This window comes from Hyperolius riggenbachi, chromosome 3 (assembly GCF_040937935.1).
Source record: "Hyperolius riggenbachi isolate aHypRig1 chromosome 3, aHypRig1.pri, whole genome shotgun sequence".
Taxonomy (NCBI): Eukaryota; Metazoa; Chordata; class Amphibia; order Anura; family Hyperoliidae; genus Hyperolius; species Hyperolius riggenbachi.
Window position 1 is genome coordinate 356,787,636 of NC_090648.1, and position 19,432 is coordinate 356,807,067.

Sequence of the window (19,432 nt, forward strand, 5' to 3'; positions counted from 1 at the left end):
CCAGGGATGCTCATCACAAGCTAATCACGAGTAACAACAGTAGTTACTCGTGATTCAAATGAGCTGTAATTGCTGCAGCTGAGCGACTGTATGAGGCGGGGTTAATCACTCGTAATTCCGCCCTCTGCCCTGCATTTCCAAGAGCTTGCAAGCGTCCTATAGGTCCTGTTGCAAGCCTCGCTATGCCGTACTTCCTCCTTCCGGCTTGATGGAGGAAGTGCACCATAATGAGGCTTGCAATGCGACCAATAGGATGCTTGCAATCTCTTTGAAACGCAGGGAGGACGGCAACATTATGGGCAATTTACCCCGCCACATACAGCCGCTCAGCTGCGGCAATTACAGCTCATTTGAATCACGAGTAACCATTGTGGTTACTCATGATTTACTTGTGATGAGCATCCCTACAAAGGACACACACATATTGTAATTGGTGACAGAAATGCAAGAATTAGCTAAAGATTTGTGCTGCTGCGTAGCCGGCCTCCCGAATTCAGCTGTTGGAGATGCCATCAACATGAAAAAATACATCAAGCTTGTTAAAATGTAATGCGTTGTATTTATTGACATCAAAGTGACACAAGGCAAACCGCATTCTAATACAGGCTTTTGAAACAAGGGAATACATCATGAAGTAGGTATGCAAAGCAGATGCAATGTCACTTTCTTGACCAACAAATATGGCATAAGGCAAAATCTGTAGAAAGATTCAAAGAATTATATAAGTTAGACATACACACATCTTTTAACCATTTATTTCATGTAACATAAATATGTTAAATCAGAATTAAGTAGCTTGCTGAACAATAATCAAACAACAATACAGTAAATAATTTTGCTCCCAAAATGAAATAAGAAATACCAATAAGAAATAAGAGTACCCAGTGGCTGCCTGTTATTTACAGAACTTTTTCCAAAGCAGCCTGTACATCGTAGTCAGTGCATGACAGCTTTGTTACGGGGCTATGATTAAGGACATTGTTGTCCGAAACATGTCAGCTTTTTATTTCTGTGTCTTGTGGTTGTTCAATAAAATCGTTTGGATGCCACCAGTTGGAGAGTGCGGATATTCCTGTTTCCTCTGGCATTGCTGTCTGAATTCTGCACCTTGACACGAGAAGAGTGAGTGCAGAGGTGTTTATTTTACTTTGTTATGTCTGCATATCTCTCAACTAGATGCAGGGACCCATTTTAGTACTAACATATTTAGGCGGATGACATGTACACCTGCACATTCACAGCTGATGGAGTTAAACAAAGCAATATTTTAGAGATTGTACATAAACGTTTCCCCATTGTAGCAACAATTTTAGTAGGTCTATAGAGTAAAATACATATTTATATAGGTCTTTGCATCAGGATAGGTGCTTCCATAAGTGGGACTGTACATCCAATAGAGGGACACTTGTGAAATTTTGAGTCTGCTTTCTACCAGATTTTCCCAAATGTCTCCTTGTAAATGTACACTGATGCCCATTTCATTCTGAAAGCTGTATTCACATAACTCTGATTTGTGGTGAAGTCTGATCAGTGCTCTTTGCATCAAAGACCTATTTCTTTCTGTATGTTTTATTTATAAATACAATTAAATGAAATTAATGCTATCCTTATAATACCTGAATGTAGCTTCTGCAATTTAACATGTATCTAACTCCAGTTCACCGTGAAATTACCATTATTGTTAAAGGCCGTTTCTGCCTGAAACCTCAACAAAGAATTACAAAGCTCTGTGGTCACCCCCATCTGTGGCCCACCCCCTTTTGATGGCCACGGCCACCAAGCTGGGGGTTGGGCCTTGGCAGCAGAGGTGGGGGTGGCTGCAGCACTTTGTGGGAGGAGGACCCCAAGTTGTCCATTTTTTTATACTTTAGACTTTGCTCCAAGTTTTCCATTTTGTTATACATCAGACTTTGATTTCGCTTGAAATAGTTACATTCCAAAGCTGCTGATCAGCATCAAATGGTAGGTCAGTAAAATCTACAAATACAAGTGCCATGGAATCTGAATCCATTGATTTTCATAAAACACTGAGGAAAAGTGTGGGAAGGATAACTGCTTTATCAAACACTCACAGGTAGGAAATAGACAGTAATGTAAGGAGACTCTGCATATCAGTAGCTGCTGTAGCGTTAGCCACTTTTAGTTAATAGGATATGGGGAGTTTGGACAGCTCACATACTGGCAGTTCTCCAATGAAAAAAGGAGCCATCTACTGGCACAGGAAAATAGTTTTGCAAATCCAGCCATAAACTGGGGTTTTAAATAACATTTGTCACCAAATAAATGTGTCATATACATTTATCAATTCACATATTTGATCTGTTTAATGGATGTGTGTTTCAAACAAAAAAGCTAAAACTGGAAGCAAATATTTCATTTTTGGTATGGTGCATCTTACCTGTTATTAACCACGCTTGGCAGATCCAACATCCAACTGACCTTGATACTGACCAACAAAGTGTGTACTGCTACCAACTCTTTGAGCACTACCACCTATTTGCTGACTTGTACTGTAATATTGACCTTTACCAGCACCACTAGCACCTCCAGCTAAACCACCTCCAACACTTAAAGAACCACTAGCACCTCCAGCTAAACCACCTGCAGTACTGAGAGCACCACTCATCATCCCACCAGCCAAATTGCCAGCACCACCAGCCATACCACCCATTACATTACCAGTAGCACCAGCCAGCCCACCAGCAAGATTGGTAATACCTCCAGCTGCACCACTTGCCGCATTGAGAGCACCAGCCATCATCCCACTAGCAAGATTGCTAGCACCACCAGCCATACCACCCATTACATTACCAGTAGCACCAGCCAGCCCACCAGCAAGATTGGTAATACCTCCAGCTGCACCACTTGCCGCATTGAGAGCACCAGCCATCATCCCACTAGCAAGATTGCTAGCACCACCAGCCATACCACCCATTACATTACCAGTAGCACCAGCCAGCCCACCAGCTACATTGCTCATACCACCAAGTACACCACCTGCAGTATGGAGAACACCACCCATCATCCCACCAGCAAGATTGCTAGCACCACCAACTGCACTACTGACTAAATTTCCAGCAGTACCAACCAATCCACTCAAAAGACCACCACCAGTTTTACCACCAGTTTTACCACCAGTTTTAGATCCACCACCAGTAAGGGTTCCTTCAATAATATCACTATAACCTATGGCTACTATATTAAGACCTCCACCCTGTAAAAAGAAGAGAGAGAAAAAAACGAGATTGTATAAGAAAATTGAAAACAGCATAAATGTATACTATCCAATGTTATTTGATTTTCAGTTAATGTGTGGAGCATACAATCAGGCAGGCAGGTGAGTTATTTGAGAGCTCCTAAACAGAGCAGCTTGGAACACTCTACAATGGATCTAGCTACAGCAGTATCATACTGTATGATATTGTAAGTGTTTGCTCTACTTTGTGCAGTGGCTGGATAATGTACTGCTTAAGGGCTCTGCCTCTGACACAGGAGACCAGGGTTCAAATCTCGTGCTCCTCCTGTCCAGTGAGCCAGCACCTATTCAGTAGGTGACCTTGGGGCAAGACTCCCTGACACTGCTACTGCCTATAGAACGCCTATATATTCTTAGTGGCTTCAGCTCTGGCACTTTGAGTCCACCAGGACAAAAGCGCCATATAAAAGTTTTGTGTTTGTTACTGCCTTAAGGATCTGTTGTTGTACAGTGTAGGGTCCAATATAATTTCTCCAGGCAATTTCTCCAAAAAATGGCAACACAATCTGCTGTCCAGAAAATATTGCATACATCGGGTTTGTCCATTGAGGTACAAATAGATGACTATAAACAGGCACACAACCCATCTGTTTTCCTCTGCTGCCCATTGTATTAAACTACAAGTAGACCTGGGTCCTTATCCAATTCAATTTTTCTCCTAAGCTTTCTCCTAGGATACAATTTTTCCTCTTTTGTTAAGAAAACTTTTCATCACTCTGCAACCGAAAAAGTACCAAAAAGTAGGTGAAAAAGTGTTGTCAAAATTAATATGAGTTTTTTCTTGCTCGCTAGTGGCTTAAAATGTTATTTAACTGATTAGTTGCCCTGAAGCAGTACATTGTAAAATAGCTTTTGGTTAAAATGCATAGATGTGAACTGACCCATAGGGAAGCAGAGTGCAAATAAGTACATTTTGACTCTGTATCAAATATCAAATCAAATAATTTTGATATCATTTTATTGCAAAATAGTTAGTGTATATGTTAATGAAAAACAAGAGGGCTTCTCCTACTTACTGATATACCAAGCTTAGAAAGTCGGTATACTTTAGATTGCAAAATTATTCATTTTTACTGCAACTGTGCAAAATACATACATGCATATGTAGCAAGTGGGCTGTATTTTAGAAGAGACTGAGGCCCATATGCAATTAACTTTTTTCACCTAATTTATCTCCTAGGAGATCATTTTAATTTTCTCTTTAAACTAACTTTTCAGCACTTTATAACTGAAAAAGTAGCAAAAGTTGGTGAAAAAGTACTATCACATTTATTTTGAGTATTTTCTTGCTCACTGGTGACATAAAGAAAACCTGAACTGAAAATTAAAAGTCATAATAAACATACACACGTCATACTTACCTTCCATGTAGTCTACTCCTCAATCTCTTTTTTCCTCTCCAGCATCCTGTTTGTCCACTGTGTTCAAGGGAATTGTCCGTTCTCCGTTTGGAAAATGCCTATTACCCGATAACAGCTTAAAGGTCAGCACACTGTTAAACTGTAACATTGCCCACGTAAACCATAAAGAAACTTGGACATTACCTGGCAAATGAGTTGTCCTCTCAGCTATCACTGACAGCAACTGATATATAACTGACAGCAACTGATATATTTCAGTTCTGACAAAATGTCAGAACTGGAAGGGATCATTGTTAGAAGAAAATGGTGAGCTTCTGAGAGGAACTGATGGTGAGGTAAGCAAGTAATATTCATTTACAGGTACATCATGTGTTTATTTTAAATATTTTTATTCAGTTCAGGTCCCCTTTAAAGTTGTGAGAATATCGCATAGGAGAAAACTACGGAGAAAAATTGAATTGAATATGAGCCTGCACGTGTTATTCGGTTAATATAGATGCAAGTATATAGGAAGCCAGAAAATTGAGTTATTTTGAAACTATTAAATGGATGTGATGATCACTAGCCTGTAGAGATCTGAGGGTTCACAGTTTAGAAAGGGCCTATTTGTTTGGATCTTTGCAGAGAGAGAGAGTCTGGCTCTCAAGCTCTTGTTTCCCAGTGTGCAAGTTTGAAAAAGTTACATATGGTCTGTTTGGAACTTAGGTTGGAGGTTACCCACTGACAAAATAAAAAAACAAAGAAACATTGGGTGCATTGTCCATCAGTAGAGCAAGACAGCGGGGACAAGGGAAGACTAGTGGGTGTCAAAGAAACATTACACTTTCGTAAAAGTGTGTATTCTGAAATCAAGGCAGATAAAGGTGTTGCTCAACAACACAATTTAGGAGGTACTACTGCGGGGCATATGCTCCAAGCAACAAAGACACTTGTTTGTAGAAAAGGTGTTGCTCAGTATAGCTCCAAGAAGGTTAATGCACATTATCTTAAACTATTTTTTGGTTCATGTCTCTGACTGTATATCAGCTACAATATTGGATTGCTTTACTTGCAGATTGTAAGGGGAAACAGGTAATCAAAATATAGTCACTGACACAAAGAGACCTCCTCGGACCACATTGTTTAGAAGTCAGTGAAATAAAGACTTTGCTGTTTCTAAGCGATCAATACGATTGTTTCCATGCCTATGAGTGACCACATGCATCAGAGTACTTAGACACAGATAGTGTGCTAGACAGGGGTCCTGACTGAGTCAAGTTATTAAATCAGGGAATGATTCGTAGGACATAATATTTAACAATACCTAAGGGTGGTAGGGTCAGGGTTTGCTACACTGTGGAGGATTATCTGCAGATCCCTTTGAACTGGTTTGAATAAAGAACTGATGCAGAAGTTCATGCCTGGTTGGTTTCTTATAATTTTACTAGACTGGAGACACAACTTAGCTCCATTCATCACATGTATGTTAATGGTGGCATTTTATTCTGCTTGTCAGAGATTGATACACTGTGCCCCATGGACAACACTCTCCCGAGCATGTTTGCTCTTAAAAAAAGGAATGAATGCACTGATGGATAGTCAGTGTTCTACTGAGTATCTTTCCTCTGGACAATGAAAGAAAAAAAAAGTGAATGCACTGAGGGGTAAAAAAGTAGCAAACATAGGACTTTGCTTTCTGTTAGTGTGTTGACTGGTACTATTGCAATTTCAAGCTGTGGGGTCCTGATAAAAACTTCCAGGTTAGCATCATATTAATTCCAAATTTGAGTGCATGGAAAATATTATGTATTTTCAAATATGACTTTTGATGAATGATACCCCATAGCCTACTTCTAATACACTGGTGCTTCTTCCTGACCAGTTTTAACCTATTGGCAGCTTTAAAGGAATTATCTCGTTTGAGATAAGTGCACTGCTTTTGACCTTAGCCTGCATAACGTGTTGTGGTACAAATTCTTGGAATGCTTTGATGTCTCTCTGCTAGCAGAAAATATAGAAACTGAAAGCAGAAGTCCTCTGTTATGGTCTAACTCTGCCCCAAGTGACAAGTGGCCATACATGTACACTACAGCAGTACTAATTAGTAGCAAGGAAATACAACAAATAAATCAAAATATGGGCTAAAATTAATTGGACTGTACAGAGACATAAAAATACTGCTAAGTACTAATGACAACATTTTTATATACAGTATATATGCATAAAAAAAACATTTCTTACCATAACGTTATTTGCAGAATAAATTATGTGTCCTAAGTTCACATTTCCATAGATTAATATATTAGCCTGCAAAGGATAATTAATAAAAATGCCATAGTTACTAGAATATGAATTTGTCAGTCACATTTTAGATATTTATAAATTTGGTAATGCAAACTTTGGCTTTAATTTTTTAGTTTAAATTTATTGTCAGGACATTGATTTCAAAAATGATTTTTAATCCCTTCCATAGACAGCTGGAACACTGTGATCCAAAGCTAAGGCGTCAAGAGCAAGCTAGCATCATATGAACTCAGGTCTTGCCATCAGTCATTGTCAGAGCTCTCAGTTACCTGATGCAGAAATTTTACTTTCCCAGAATGCTACTGTGTTGCCTTTGGTTATCTTCAGGCTACCACTCCCTGATGCTGCTGATCCTACCCCCAACCCTTCAAGGCTCCAACACTATGGTGCTCTAATGGAAGCTGCACTGATTGAAAGAGCAAGTTGCAAGTTACTCATGTGGTGTCCAGAAGGAGCAAGGTGAAGGGGTCTAAATACTTTCTGTTACCTATCCAAGGGTGAAAGCAACACCAAAGTCCTGATCAAAGAAGATAGGGACTGGGTACCAGAAGTGCAATTGCTAAGGTGAATATAATGTTTTATCTCCATATGTTAAATTTTAAATATTTAACATTTTGTTGCAGTAGCAGGTGTATATTTCAAACAAAACTGTTGACCAAAAAAACCCACCATTTAAAGGTCAACTTCACAGGATATAAATATTGTAACCAAGGACAGTATGCTTAAGGTGTTATCTGCACAGTCCAGTCGGGATCTGTTAATCTTTTTGCTGTAGTGCTCAATTAAAGGATCAGGTCAGTATGCTGGTTAGTTCCTTAGCTAACGTTGCTAGATGTTAACTAATTTACAGAACAAGTTGAATCAATATTTAAATAGTTTGCATATGTCTAATTTAACAAGTTTACCTGGTCATGCGTTTTACTTTAAACGAAAAAAAAAATGTTAGTGTTAAGGATTGGACCCAGCAGAACAGCTGATATTACTAGTTATCTGCATAACATAAATAGGCCTCTAGCTTTGAATGCCTGCAGGTAAGTTATCTCAGCTATAGCTATTAGTTATTGACTGGATAGCAATAAAGGCAAGTATTTCACTCATAATGGAAAAACTAGGCCTGAGTAGTTGTAAAATCTCACCATTTCAGCAGAGATGCACTTAAGGAAGAAATCCATATTGCCTTGGGGTTGGAAATAGTTTGCAAGTTCAGCATGTTGTCCAGACTGAAAGTGAGAAATGGAAAAGTAAGGTAATCACAAAATAAATCCTTGAATTTTTAACTCAGTGTTTGTGCCAGAAAATGTATGGCATGTGTTTAACACTGTGTACATGGTGTTGTGCATCTGAGTAAATATCCTACTCACAAATCTAAATTCCAGTAGGCTTTCACTAGTAAAATCATGCCCAATATAACCAAGCTACAATATATAAGAAATATAAATGAGAAGACAGAAAATTGTGTTACCTCCATTGCCTTAATGAGGACTTCAATGTTGAAGTTACCCCTGAAATTCTGGAAACATAAAACATTATTTAATTAGCATCTTTCAAGTTGGGTGGTACAAAAATCAAAACATGTTCTTATTTGAAAAAAATGTGAAGTACAACATGCATTTAACATTTAAAATATCAAATCTGGAAATTCATAAGTTGAACCATTATTTTTGTTTTAATATATATTTTTTCCATTTAATGTATCATAATTTTCTCATTAATGTGAGACTTCTTTTGTGAACATTAAGTTTTATACCATGTTGTAAGATCCCACCAATTCAAGCACAATTTGTTGAGTTAAAAAAACCTTTTTGTAAGCACAAACTATGAGTTATAGCATAATGATATCTTCATATAACTCTACAAAAATTATTACACCTCTTTTCAGGACATAAAGATCATTTTCATTGTTAACCTCTTGAGGACTGCAGGGCTAAACCCCCCCTAGTGACCAGGTCATTGTTAGTGAAATTGGCTGCTGCAGCTTTAAGGCCAAGCTGCAGGGCCGCACAACACAGCACACAAGTGATCCCCCCCCCCTTTTTCTCCCCACCATCAGAGCTCTCTGTTGGTGGGGTCTGATCGCTCCCCCCATGTTTTTTTTTTATATAAATATTTTTGTTGCAGCTTTAAAAAAATAACCTGTTCCTTTAAATCCCTTCCCTCCCTCCCTCCCTCCCTCCCTCCCCACAGCCGGCTAATTACGGTGATCGGCTGTCATAGGCTTCTGCCTATGAGAGCCGATCGCTCTCTTGTCCCCAGGGGACAGCCGTGTCACACGGCTGTCCCCAGTGCAGCGCTGCTGCTAATCGCAGCACTACACAGTGTAAATAGACGCCGATCACGCCGTCTAACAGTCTCCCGAGCAGCAATAGCCGCTCGGAGACTGAAGGCGGGGTGGAGCTCCGCCCCCCAAGCAGGAGATGCGCGCGCAGCCTGCGCGCGATCTCCTGCAAAACAGAGCCCCAGGACTTCACGCCAATCGGCGTTAGGCGGTCCCGGGGCTGCCGCCGCGGCCACGCCCATCGGTGTGACGCGGTCGGAAAGTGGTTAAAGAGAAGCAGACATGAGATGGCTGCCATCTTCATTCTCGTCCTAAAAAAAAAGATGTTGCAAGTTCATCAACTGCAAATTACGTGAGCCTAATGTCCACAAACAGCAGCTATGCAACTAACACCTCACTTCAGGAAGTCTAGAGACAATAATCATGCTGTCCTCACTGAGAGACTGATTATCAAGAGCGGTTTAACTTATGTTACATTCCATCTGATTTATCACACATTTACAAACCAATAACCTCCACTACGTACATTGATGATTACTGAGGATGAGGATGGTTAATGCGATATAAATAATTTTGAGTTGATGTAGTATTATGCAAATTTAATAAGTACATTTATGCAGTTTTAAAATTATTAAATCAAATTCCCTCTCGGAGGAATTCAAGTTGTGCATTTTCAAGCTGCATAAGTTTGCAGACAAACTGTGCTCAATTCAATTCACTTTTTCTCCTAAATTTTCTCCTAAGAGATAATTATTCATCTTCTATTTAAGATAACATCCTGAATTCATTAAATTCTTTCTTGCTGGTGACATAAAGGGTTTTTTATTCATAAAATGTGAAAATATCACCTAGGAGAAACCTTAGGAGAAAAAGTGAATTGAATTGGATTGGGGCAATGTGTACAATCCTGAATAGACCCTATTCCCCATTTGAGCTAGTTTTATTTCAGCCTTAAGGTGGCCACACACCATACAATTTTTTAAAATATCTGTTCAATTTAAGAATTGCAATCAATTTTTCTGACTGATGGTAACATTTAAAAAAATATGACCAATGTACCACACACGTATGTTACATTTTTCCCCAATTATGATAAAAATGATTGGAAACTATGATGAAATTGCTAGGATGTGTATATTAATACATTGACAATCTAACACACACCATACAATCTTTAGAAAGATTGAAGCAAAATATCTGGCATTCCGGATCGATAAAAATTGAAGAAAACTGGAAATTCGATCGGATTTTTCAATCGAATGTAAAAAAAAGCTATAGATTTTTTCGGGAGATCCGATCAGTTTTATCGAATTGTTGTAAAATCGGATCATTTTATTGTATCGTGTGTGGCCACCTTTAGTCTGCATTTATTCCAAATTGCTTGGTTTCCCTGTAGCTAGTAGCTACTCATTTCTCACTCGTGTAATCCAGTACTTAGTGCTTTGATCCACCATGCAACTTCATGTTTAATCCATCTTCCCAATTTCCATTCCCATTTTAGGTCTTTTATGATATAACATGCCCAGATGGACAAACTGCTCTGGATCCTGCACAGCAAAAATATGTCCATATAAGACACGCCTTCATTTTCTATTCCACTGCAGGCAGTACATCATGTATAAATGAGCGTGAGAAAAAAATTATTGACCTATTAACCTATTTTTCCACTCACTTCTTGAACTTTGTTCAGGTATTACAATTTCGGCATACAAATTAACTGCTCATCATCATTTCAGGGCACTTTGTAATGTCTACAAAGGTGTCTATAATTATCTTTACCTTGCCTACCTTGGAACCATAATTAACATAGTTTTTTTCAGCTGTTGATTTGTATTCAAATAAAATAAAATTAGCTCAGGAAATACAATTTTCTTAAAGGAGTTATCAGGGGGAAAAAAGAAAAATTAGCTTTATTCACCTGGGGCTTTCTCCAGCCCCTTGCAGCGAACTGTCCCACACTGTCACCTCCGCTCCCTGCCGATGTCCCGGTTTCGTAGATCGGTATTCAGGCTGACTGCTGGGTCGGCCTTACTGTGGCTGCGTGAAGCGCTGCTGTCAATCACGGCGACGTGGGCTGCGGTGAACTGCGCAGGCGCAGAACTACTGCGCCTGCGCAGTTCGCCTCGGCCCGTGCGGCCATGATTGACAGTGGCCTGTTGTACAGCCGCAGTAAGGCCAACCCCGCGGTCGACCTGAATACTGATCTATGAGACCAGGACAGCGGCGGGGAGCGGAGGTGACAGTGTGGGACAGTCGGCTGCAAGGGGCTGGAGAAAGCCCCAGGAGAGTAAAGCTATTTTTTCTTTTTTCCCCTGATAACTCCTTTAAGTATGTATGTAATTCTTAAGAACATTATTATATTAACGGAGCTGACCTGGTGAGTCAGAGAGGTTCTGAACTTAAACAAATGAATAATTCATGTAAGCATCTTATTTATCATCTTACCACTCTTGACATGATATCACGGACTTGCAGACCCATATCTTGAGCCCAGATTTTCTGAAATATGAAGAAACAGATAATGGGGTCATATAATAGGATTACCATAATGCCTTTTAGTGTCTGTTTTCTATTCCTTAGAATGATACACAAATAGATTATATTACATATGGTATATGGCTCTCCGTGTTGTTCCACCATTTCTGTTTCCTTTACTGTATCTAGAGTGGCATGGTGGAAACATCATTTTGCTATGCAAAAGCACATCATGATGACAAGTGGTTGGATAGTGTACTGGGTAAGGGCACCACCTTTGACATTGGGAGACCAGGGTCGAATCCTGGCTAGGGTCAGTACCTATTCAGTCAGGAGTTCAAGGCAAGACTCCCTAACACTCAAGGGTGGCCTCTTGAGTGCGTCACAGTGGCTGCAGCTCTTGAGCGCTTTGAGTCAGACAGGAGAAAAGCGCAATACAAATGTCTGGATTATTATTATGAATTAAGTGTGAGTGTGAATTTATATCTGTTTCCTACTCACAAACAGGTTTGTTTGTAAGTTCAATATGTTTAAGTCAAGCCATGTGTTATAGATCGTGAAATGTAGATAAATGATTTACATTTGCACAACTCTGGATTTGGACATCTAGTAAAAACAATGCTTTTCAAATTTTTTTTAAATGTGTGTTTAATGTGTTTTTAACCTTATTCAATATATTAAAACAAAATCAATACTGTATATTTTGTATGTGAAGACAACTTTGTATGTATCAAATGTAGTAAGTCGAATTGTTTGTAAGTAGGGGACTGTCTATGTATGTATATAATAAGAACTTACAAATACAATAGTGATTATGTTTCATTTAAACTCAATAATTTGTTCATTATTTGCATTCTGTATATTTGTTAAAGCCAAACCTTTGTTGCACTGCTTTATTATAAAGTCCATGCTGTACTGTAACACCAGATATATATGAAGGATCTAGTGTTATTTTTCCTGCTTAGGTTTTTGGAGCCGGTATAAAATATCCTACAGTCCCATACCTAAAATCACTGCAGAGTACAGTATTGCACTTTTAAAACAGAAGAAAATTCAGATGTTCTTCTATGTGCAAGAATCAACACTCATAATGCATCTTATGAAGCCTAAGGCCCCCTTTTACACTTAATCAGTTGCTCTCAGTTATAACTGAAAGAAAACTGATTTTCAAAGTAATGCCCATGTTTTCCTATGACCTCTTTTACACTTAACGCATTTTAACTGAAATCTTCTTCCCAATGCACTGCTATGGAAAAAACGCATACCAACGCGCACTAACGCGTACTAATGCATATCAACTGATTAAGTGTAAACGGGGCCTAAGGTTTTTTTTTATATAGATCTGGTGCTTTGGGGCTACTTACAGATCTATGCAGGGAGCAGAGCATAGCATAACATATCAACACGGTTTTGCAAGTATTTTTTCTAAATTGCTGTAAAATTGCCATGTGCAGTCACATAGCATGTGTTGCGCAGTTAGCACAACCTGTGTTGATTAGGTAAAGTGCACATTGCTAGGGTAATGCAGGCTGCTCAACTATGCTATACTGATGCTATTATACATTATATTCATTTAACTCTGATTTACACGTGAAGCAAAGGGACTGATTCACAAAGCTTTTATGTTAAATTATCCCACCTTACTTATTAACTTACAATTCTTTTCTCCTTAAATGACTTAACTCATGATTTATTTCTCCTTATCTGTTTATCTCAGGCAATAGCTATCCTTACAGTTAAGGTGAAATATAAGTACGTTTTGCGAAACAATCTAAAAATGTCTAAAATACAGTTTGACTTACCAAGGTAAACCACACATCTTCAAACAAAGCCCTTCGTCTACAGTGTCTCTCAGCTTCAGTACAGCTCTGACAATTCTATAAACAGAAAACATGAAGCATATCACAGAATTTTAAATAAAATTAGAAACTGTAAATGTAATAAACTGCATTAGGATATGTGATACATTGTTAGAGGTAATAACCATATTATTTTGAAAAACAAGTGATTTAATAGTCTGAAAATCTGCATTGAACATTTTATGCATTTTTGTGATGTTAATTAAATGCTGTAAAAAAAGTAATAGCAAGGCTCTGTCCACACTAAAAAATAATAGTGTGAAATGAGGAAGTCAATTCACAAAGTATAAGAATTCCCAAGGACTGGACTAATGGCAGTTAATGAAGATTTCCTACAACCTGCAGTTATTATGATTATGACAACAACCACATTCCTGACATTTTTTACAGATCCAAGTCAGTTTTATTGTCTTATAATTATTCTTATGAGTGTTCTCCTACCTATTATCAATGTAATCTCTTAACTTCGTTCTTCAACTCAGAGAAACTTAGTAAATGAACCCCATTGAGCTTGAGTCAGCTCATTTGGGTGCCGGGTTTAGCAGGCATCTAATAGATGCCAATGTAAGTTATCATTATTCCAGGACCTAGGCGTTGAGCTGAGTGCTTGATGCAGATAGTAGTAGCAGACTGACTTCACTTGAAGCCTATTGGCTACTATGTAGGGTTCGGTTAGTCTAGCAGATCAGTTATTAGATGATTGGCTAGTAGTTTGGGTCCGGGGGGTTAGTGTTAGACAGTAGGTAGGGAGGTTAGTGTGAAACACTATTAGAAGTGGTTTGTTCTAGTGGTTAGTGTTAAGTGCTAGAAGGATGAGAATAGGTTGATGGGTATGTCTGTAATAAAATATCAGTAAATATCGGTAATATTATATTACCAATATTTCTTTTACAATCGGCAACAACCTGAACCCAACTCCCCTGGTGGCGCTAAAATATGTACTTATTGAGTTCTTTGGACTTATCTACTGGGCTTAGAAACCAGTGGAGCACACTAGTGAACCTAAGTGATACAGAAACCTTGAATTGGACTTCTTGAAAATTATTTATTAGTGGCTAACGTTTGCAGCTCACACCTGAATCATAGGTGATCTGAACTAAATTAGCGATTTTGTGAGTTCAGTTATGCGCTTGCACCAGCAAAAAGAATTTTGATCAGTTCAGGCTGTCCTATAGCAGTTGAAGAAAAGCTTTAGCTTTGGGTGTGTGCATGTGACTGCAGTAACACAAATTATAATTCAGTAAAATGTCAGGAATGCTTTGTATATTCCAATACTCCCAAGTAAAAATACATTTTTACCACTGAATAAAAGTTGAATTTATAAAAATCCATATTTGTTTCATTGCTTCTCTTCTAACACCCCAAGTTTATTAGTGTCCTTTAACTCTAATAAATCAACCCAAGTGAATCCATTTTACTGCATTGTTGTGAAATAAGGCTGCTTACACACCAAGACGTTACAGGCGCACGTTAGTGCGCCTGTAACGCTCCCCCAACGCACAGCAATGTAACACAAGTGGGCTGTTCACACGTTGCGTTACATGTAACGCTGCACGTTCTCCGCAAAGTGCAGCATGCTACGGCGTTGGAGCGGCTATAGCCGCGTTAGACTGTTTGCACATGCGCAGTGGGGGGCGGAGAGGAGGCGGGGAGAGCCAGCTACAGTAGCCGTGCACATGGCTACTTAATATTCACTGCACTGGCGGGCGCTGATTGGCCGGCGGGACCACGTAATGCGGAGTGTCTCGCTCCGCATCACGTGGACCCGCTGGCCAATCAGCGTCACTCTAGGAGACATTATAGGAATCGAGCCGTCTAACGCGGCTCACTCTACCGTCCGCTCTTGCAGCACCATACGTTGTGTTAGGTGCACGTTATGCGACCTTAACGTAGCACCTAACGCAACGTCTTGGTGTGCAAGTAGCCTTAGAGTACATATGATACTGAGCTAAAGAATATGTTTCTTGGTACCAGACTGTTTTAATGTAAGTGAATATATAAAAAATAAATTAATATATAATGATTTAATAAATATATGAGCAATCGATCATAAGATTTTATTTATTCTGTACCTGAATGCCACACCAGCGTTGTAAAATCATTGTCCACATGCGGCCAATGGAATGGCACTCTGGTTCCTAAAAAATACCAAAAAGACTATTATTATCTGTGTGATAAATCATGTTATCCATTTCAAAAGTAAACATTTTCTCCTGTCATTGAAGTTTTGCAGAGTCTGCCAGTTCAAATGAAATTATCTGCAAGCAATACCTACTTCTACTAAATCACAATTGAATACATTATTCATAAAATATTGGCTAAAGCACTAATGTGGCTATAAATGTTCCTTACCGTCATTTTTCTTTTCCCTTGATAGTTTGCATTTGTGGGAACTGTGGTGAGAAAGATATGTATCGCATCATTAAAACAGTTTTGTTCAAAATAATAGACTAGACTATCATCAAAAATATTTTTAGTTATGTTGCCTTCCAATGGGCAGGATTAAAAACAGTTACATGTAATTATAGCTGAGATCCTGTCTCATATACAGGGGCGTAACAATAGACCCTGCAAGGGATGCAGCTGAAGGGGGGGGGGTATGTTTTATCTCAAAAGCTAATGTAATTGATAGAGAAAATGCCTGCAGTGCTCCACTGCTGTCTGTTTTTATCTGCAAGCTGTGGTACGCAAAATAAAGTGAGTAAGTCTTACGCACAATGAGTAGAGCATAATGTACTGCATGTAATGTATTGCATTCTGCTCTACTCAATGGGCATGATTCACAAAGCTTTTTCTCCTGTTTTCCTCTGTTTTCACCACATCTATGTTACATGTTTAAGCTCTCAAAGAGCAAAAATATAATATAATTAAGGCAAGAAAAGTAATATTGAAATGAAATTATTCAGCAACTTACTATGAGTGACTATTTTGCTTGTAAATGTGCTGAAAGGTTATTTTTATCAATTAGGTGATAAATAATTAAGACATGTATGAGAAGTTATGTGAATAGAGCCCATTGTGCAGTAAGAATTTACACACATTCTTCTTCTTACCGCAGTTTAATAAATAGAACTCACTGGTACTAAAGTTATAAGAATTTCATTCATTTCTTTTTGTTTGTATGCACAGAGAGGGTTACTGAAGAGTGCTAAACAGCTATGACTGGCCAGCCTTCTGGTCAACATTCTGTGTAGGGGCATTATGATGCATCAACACGAGGTTATAGCAAAGCAGGTGATTTTGGTGCATGGCGCTTAGTGCCGTGTGTCGCTATTGCGCTAGTGCTCAAGTATGTGCCCCCGCACAAGGGTAATTCGGGCACCCCCCGAATTACTTCTACCTCTGAGTTGCTACGATTTGGACTGGGGATAGTATTTTAGGCCGCTGGGAATTTGAGTGGCATCAGGGTGAACCCGTCATTTGGCTCTCCCTGCGCCCAGCTCACCAGCAGCGTACCAATATGTACGCAGTTATAAGACCATTGTCACTTAAAGTGATAGTGTGGGTGGGTCTCTAACATTGTCTTAAGTTTTAATACCTGTGTGTGACTGTTTTGATAACTGTGTAAAAAATGATGTGTATTGTGTGAAGAATGCAGATCTATAGATTGATTAAACTCTTGGAAAAGTGTGGAAATTTCCTCTGTTAGATACATTGGACCCTCATGCCAGGGATGTCCAGGAATGTTTAATTTGTAAACTGCTGAACTTGATAGATCAACCTAGTTATTAAATCAACTACGTTATGAAAGAATGATGTTTAAAGAGGAACCTCTGCCCAGATTATACCCAAAGCACTGTAAATAGACAATACAACAATACTACCTAGCAACCCTTACCCTTTTGTTAAAAATTTTTGATAAGTGGGTTGCTGGCTGCATAAAATTCAGGCAACCACCATCTTAAATGCAAACACGTGAAAACCACATGGAAAGTGCAAACCCATTAAAAAAACTGAAACAAAAGCACATGCACATTTGTTTTGCACGTGTGCTTATATGTTTGCGATTCTGGGATTATTTAGTAGTTGTCTCAGTATGCAACACAATCATGCTTCAGCCAGATGCCCTCAAAGGGAAAGACTTCAGCCTACAATTATTTAAATTAAAGCTTACATAAAAATAATCAGGATTTCATATAAAAATTGAATGTTAATTTTTTTGCAAGGCATGATAAGTTTTTAGTTTGGGTATGCTTTGAAAGGTTTTAGCTATACAAAACAAAAACAGATCACTCCTTTAGTCATTAGTTTGCTCATATAGATTATATTATGGTATTTATTCTATTATTAAGAGTGAAAATGTATTTTATATTATGTTTAGATTATATTTTAAAAGGGGGATCTAAAAATGTAACTACTACTATAACCATTTCTACTAACAAAAACTCTGCGATATTACTACTGCTACAAAAGCCACAACTATAACTATTATTAACTATTATTATTAAATATTTCTGTTGCTCTGTCTGCACAAACAACTAGTATTATTACTAACTACTACTACTACTGCTACTACTACTACTACTACTACTACTACTACTACTACTACTGCTGCTGCTGCTGCTGCTGCTGCTGCTGCTGCTGCTGCTGCTGCTGCTGCTGCTGCTACTACTACTACTACTACTACTACTACTACTACTACTACTACTACTTATAAACTGTGATTTTAATTTAATAGATATGAAAATGACTATGATCACATGGAGCTATAATGTTGGAAAAAACAGTTTACCAGCCTCTACACACAACCTTAAAGGGAAGGTTCAAGCAAAAAAAAAAAATGAGATTCACTTACCTGGGGCTTCTACCAGCCCCATGTAGCCATCCTGTGCCCTTGTAGTCACTCACTGCTGCTCCAGTCCCCCGCTGGCAGCTTTCTGACCTCAGAGGTCAGGGCCACATTGCATACATTTTTACGCATTCCAGCTAGTGCAGGAACAAAAATGTACGCGTTTCACCACTAACGCGTAAAAATGTATGTGTTAATGATCCTGCACTAGCGGGAATGTGTAAAAATGTATGCAATTTGGCCCTGACCTCCGAGGTCAGAAAGCTGCCAGTGGGGGACTGGAGCAGCAGTGAGTGACTACGAGGGCACAGGATGGCTGCATGGGGCTGGTAGAAGCCCCAGGTAAGTGAATCTCATTTTTTTTTTTTTTTTGCTTGGACCTTCCCTTTAAGGAGTTTTGAGATAAAATTGTTTTTAGATTTTTCTTAAAGATAAACTAGGAAAATTGCCCCTCGCTCTACAACATTTGCTTTACACATGGAATATAATAGCAAAATAAAGAATGTATATTAAAACTGTTCGTTGTAGAATGCTATGGCAACAGGGTTAGAAGATAAAATTCAAATGATCTAATATTGTTTAAATTGTAAGTATATTAACAATGCAATGACAAGTCTTACCAAGGCAGATGCCCAGAAGAAGGAAGAGTATTGCAGCCTTCATGCTTGAGACTATTGGTTGTAGGTTTCCTAAAATGAATACCCAACCAAATATCTGAAGAACAGTACGTTACCTGGTGGCTTTTATACTCCTACATTTGAGTGATAGTTTGGCATGAAATGGGCCATATTATTTGTTCCCAAACTTTGAAATGCATTATTATAGATTTCTTTCAACATCTAATAAATGTCAGTTTCCTGCCATCTATTTACTTTTGCTATGAGTGACCTACTTACAAGGACTTGGGATTACTTCAGATTAGCAGGTTGATGGTTACAAAAAAATACGACTCAACTGTATATCTAAAAGATTAGAAAAAAGTAAACAAAACTCTGAACAGCACAGCCTATACTGAACTATAGAACGAGGCTTTATATGGTGGTATAAAATATTGAAATATTACTGTTTTTCTGCATATACTGTACATTAACTGCTTCTGGACCAGCGCAGTTCATATCTACGTCCTGCTTGTTG

General features: G+C 38.6%; 1 protein-coding gene across 2 annotated transcripts; it reads right to left on the reverse strand.

Annotated features, from left to right (window-relative positions):
• Window positions 1–580: 580 nt before the first annotated feature.
• LOC137561532 (uncharacterized transmembrane protein DDB_G0289901-like) lies at window positions 581–19,007 on the reverse strand. 2 transcript variants are annotated; one of them, XM_068272839.1, is made up of 10 exons: window positions 18,919–19,007; window positions 15,862–15,902; window positions 15,582–15,647; window positions 13,453–13,527; window positions 11,621–11,674; window positions 8,363–8,410; window positions 8,037–8,120; window positions 6,838–6,903; window positions 2,399–3,214; window positions 581–697 (listed from the first exon to the last, which is right to left on the reverse strand). In XM_068272839.1, exons 1-9 carry the CDS (start codon window positions 18,959–18,961, stop codon window positions 2,405–2,407), a joined length of 1,287 nt encoding a protein of 428 aa, XP_068128940.1. In that variant the 5' UTR covers window positions 18,962–19,007; the 3' UTR covers window positions 581–697; window positions 2,399–2,404. The 2 variants fall into 2 exon arrangements, with proteins under 2 accessions (XP_068128940.1, XP_068128941.1); XM_068272840.1 differs by lacking the exons at window positions 13,453–13,527; window positions 15,582–15,647; window positions 15,862–15,902; window positions 18,919–19,007 and adding an exon at window positions 12,655–12,716.
• Between the last annotated feature and the right edge of the window lie 425 nt (window positions 19,008–19,432).